The 3,644-nt window shown below is 34.5% G+C and overlaps 1 protein-coding gene across 1 annotated transcript; it reads left to right on the forward strand.

Moving 5' to 3' along the window:
• The first annotated feature begins 364 nt into the window (after positions 1 to 364).
• LOC124533097 lies at positions 365 to 1,497 on the forward strand. Its single transcript, XM_047108261.1, has 3 exons — positions 365 to 821; positions 1,035 to 1,170; positions 1,325 to 1,497. The coding sequence occupies exons 1-3, from the start codon at positions 711 to 713 to the stop codon at positions 1,495 to 1,497; spliced, it is 420 nt and encodes a 139-aa protein (XP_046964217.1). The 5' UTR covers positions 365 to 710.
• The last annotated feature ends 2,147 nt before the right edge of the window (positions 1,498 to 3,644 follow it).

A 3,644-nucleotide genomic window follows, 5' to 3' on the forward strand; every position in this document is an offset into this window, starting at 1 on the left:
CTAAAGTTTATTGTGTAGTATACGCAATGGTTATGTTGTACTTCAGTAGTTATGAATTTATTTCAACGAAACAATATGGAGCGATTATCATAACTATCCTCAAAATAGTGAGTTTAATTTTTTCTCTAGTCGTGTCAGTGATGAGTGACGGAGAAAATTTTTTCATTTACTTGCAAGCATCAGACAAGGTTGATCCTTTGCGACTCATTGAAATAGGAGAACATAAAGTGCGATTCTGTTTTTCTATATTCATCAGTGTTTTTTTATTAAATTCATTTCGATTTATATTAACATGGCCACACACTTTCAACTGGTTTGGTAAGATAATTCTTTTAACAAACACGTTGCTGTTGTTGTCATTACATTTAAACCACATGACCAGAATGCTGATGTTCGAAATATTGTGGGTTCGCTTGAAGTATCTTAGAATAGCGATGAGTAACTTTGCAAACACTTCAAATCCTGAAAGCGAAACACAAGTCAAATTGTTAAGCATGAAGATGATTGAATATTTACTAATTTATAAGAGATTATTACAAAGTATCAAGAATATTGGCAACGCGCCAAAGTTGATGGTAAGCATATGAAAACAGCGTTAAGTAGACGATATTTAACGTCTTCATGTTTTTGTACGTCAATTCACGAACTGAGTCAGTATTCTTTTTTTAAAGTAAAATATTAGTAAAATTACGTTTACAGACATTTTCACAATGACTAATGACGTGTCACTAACGCTATTCCAGATGGTGATGGCCTTACCGACTTGTTTCATTTCTTTGCTCAGTACGGTTGACGTTGTAAGTCGGGCTGTGAAAACTGACGTAAGTGCTAAAGATTAATTTTATAATTCTAGGACAAGAATTTATAAGATAATATCATTTCGGTATTAAAATGCAATAATATATGTAACAATTTAATTGAACGGTTCAATTAACTATTTTATAGCTAAATATTTTGCGAATGATTTAGGAGATTTAAATATCAATATCGTAATTAAAATTGACATATGTGTAAAATGTTACTTTTCTTTACAGTTCAATGCTATGTATACTATTGAAGTAACTCTTAATATCGTTCTGCCATGTGTTCCGGCTGTTTTTGGGGAATTGGGAAGCGCTGAAGCGGATAACATTAAATCTAATATGATCCGACGATACAGAGTTTGTCGAAGTAAGATCAACGCTTTTATATTGAGCTATACACACATCCTGAATTTGATTTGCATTTGTAAATCCATCGATCTTCAAGCGCAGTCTAGCCTAGCTTGTGTAATTAAAACATGCTAAATGTTCCATTTTCATACTTTTACTCAAACTTTTTCCAGATGACGCGCTGCGCAATAAAATTTTGGACGGAATCAAATTCCTCGAAATCTGTCCGATGAACTTCACCGTCTGGCGCATCTACGCCGTCAACTTGTCGCTGGTGCTGTCTCTCATCGGCGTGTACACCGCGTACACGATTGTGTTGTTGCAATTTCGTAATTTAAAAACTTAAACGAGGAGCAGAGCACGCGTTCTCAGCTTAAGCAAATGTCAGACTTGTCATTTGTAAAGGCCTTGTTGTGTGTATTAGACGAGATATTTAAGAGTGTTCAATTCATTTGAACCTACGTACTTCATAAGACAGTAAAAATAACTCAGCAAAACAAAAAATAATGAACATGAGTTTTGTATTTTATTTACCCCGTTCTGATATAGATATAGGTACTAGATGTGCCCGACCGGCCAAATTTCAAGTTTGTAGGTGGTATAGTCTTTCAGATTTTGCGATTAATCTGTGAGTAGTATTTCGCTTTCATATGTATTGTGCTTTAGTATTCATTAAAATGGGTTTATTTCCTTTATTATAAATAATTTTGTCAAGGTTATGGGAAAATTAAAGGAGAACCATATTGCATTAAAAAATAAATATAATGTAAAACGTAAACGAAACGTCACTGGACAAAAATAGAAAAGACTTATAAGGATTGAAATTTAAAATTTGAATATTATACAGGTAGTGTGGGTGATATATTTGATTCATTAATTTATTTCTCGGCCGGAGTACAGTGCCCGTTGCGCGGTACTCACGATCTCGCTTCGTGGGCTGCCGCCGAGTGGCACTACAAAACAGCAGATTGGGATATGATGCGGTCCTTTCCGGCACCTTGCCCAGGATGGAAAATTTGTTACTCGCCGAATGATCCGAGTGTTGTCGAAGACTATGTCACCGAGGTGGTACTTCAGAGTATTGATTTGTTTCTTTAGGTCCTTCAAAAAGGTGATTGCTAAGGTGAAGACGGAGTACTTTGGCAGAATTAGCGAGAGACTGGGCCTTTCGTTGGGAACACATATATTCTGGTCTCTCACTAAGGCTGTCTTAGGGAATTTTTGTCAACATTATCTTCCATCTCTGCTCGGGGACAACGAGTCATTGGTCCATACCGCGAACGAGAAAGCTGACCTTTTGGGCTCTCTTGTCGCATCCAATTTGACAAGCACAGGCAGTTTGGAACGCAATTGTAGACTGGAATTTAGAAGAATAAAGTAGGTGTGCGTGTGTGCTTCATGAAAGAAATTTGAACAGCAGACATCACGTGTATGAGATGGACTTGAAAGGGATACTTGAAGCAAAAAACAGTCAAGTAATTACGAGACTTAATGTTCCAGTTTTCTGGGTAGAAAACTAAAAGAGTTGGTATACTGCCAAAGTATAAAAAAAGCATATACAACACGATGTAGCCAGAATATTAATTAAGTTATGCAAGAATCTAACGGGTAAATTACTGTTGAGGTGAAACGAAACCAATTTTAATTATTAAAAATTTACCTTGTCTCCACAAAACAAACGTTAATGTAAACAAATAAATACTATTCTGGTATATCTATATCTATATTTGGGTGTATCGGAAATTTAATTGAGTAATAAAAATTAAGTCCGTAATTCCACCTACAGTAAACCTGTACAAATTTTCATGTCAATATGTCGGTACGGGTTATCGTTGTCCAATGGCAATAATGTTTATTATTTGAGTCAATGAGGTCAATTTGAAAAAAATAGATGGTATGCATTCTTAATTTTGCAAAAAAATATGGTCTCTTATGTCTGAGGACACCCTAGTGGTGGTAGTCACTTTCCGTCAGATGAGCCTCCGGCTCATTTGCCACCTATAACATGATAAAAAACCGCAGATTACATTTAGACGCATTACATGATTTCTGGAAGACTTGACAAAATGGCCCTTTATTCGTTCGTCCTATTATTGTTAACAATTGTAAAATAACCTATTAAAGATTTAGGATATTACGATAATACGTGATAAATAATCCGCAAGTAATGTATTATTTTTGTAAATGGTAATACCAAAGACAAACTTCCTGTTTCTTTATTAGCTATAACAAATTCCCGCCACAGTCTGAACTGATTAAAGTGGGCCCCTATAGTTCAATGTTATTTCAATATTAAATGATGTAGTTTTAGTCCACAGGACTTCACTAATTTATCAGTTCAAATACGCATCAGTCGAAGTACAGATGAAGATAATTTAAGCGATTTTTCAAAACAAATATTTTTACTTTTAAATTTGCAGTTTTATTTACACATATTTCAATTTCATAATCTATGCAAGATTATATTCTAGTTATATTGATTTCATTTAATTA

Source organism: Vanessa cardui, chromosome 10, assembly GCF_905220365.1.
Source record: "Vanessa cardui chromosome 10, ilVanCard2.1, whole genome shotgun sequence".
NCBI lineage: Eukaryota > Metazoa > Arthropoda > Insecta > Lepidoptera > Nymphalidae > Vanessa > Vanessa cardui.

Coding starts and splice junctions, on each gene's coding strand:
- LOC124533097 (XM_047108261.1), top strand. CDS start 711: ATGACTAATGACGTGTCACTAACGCTATTCCAGATGGTGATGGCCTTA. Junction 822..1,034: donor GTCGGGCTGTGAAAACTGAC/GTAAGTGCTAAA, acceptor TTTTCTTTACAG/TTCAATGCTATGTATACTAT. Junction 1,171..1,324: donor ACGATACAGAGTTTGTCGAA/GTAAGATCAACG, acceptor AACTTTTTCCAG/ATGACGCGCTGCGCAATAAA.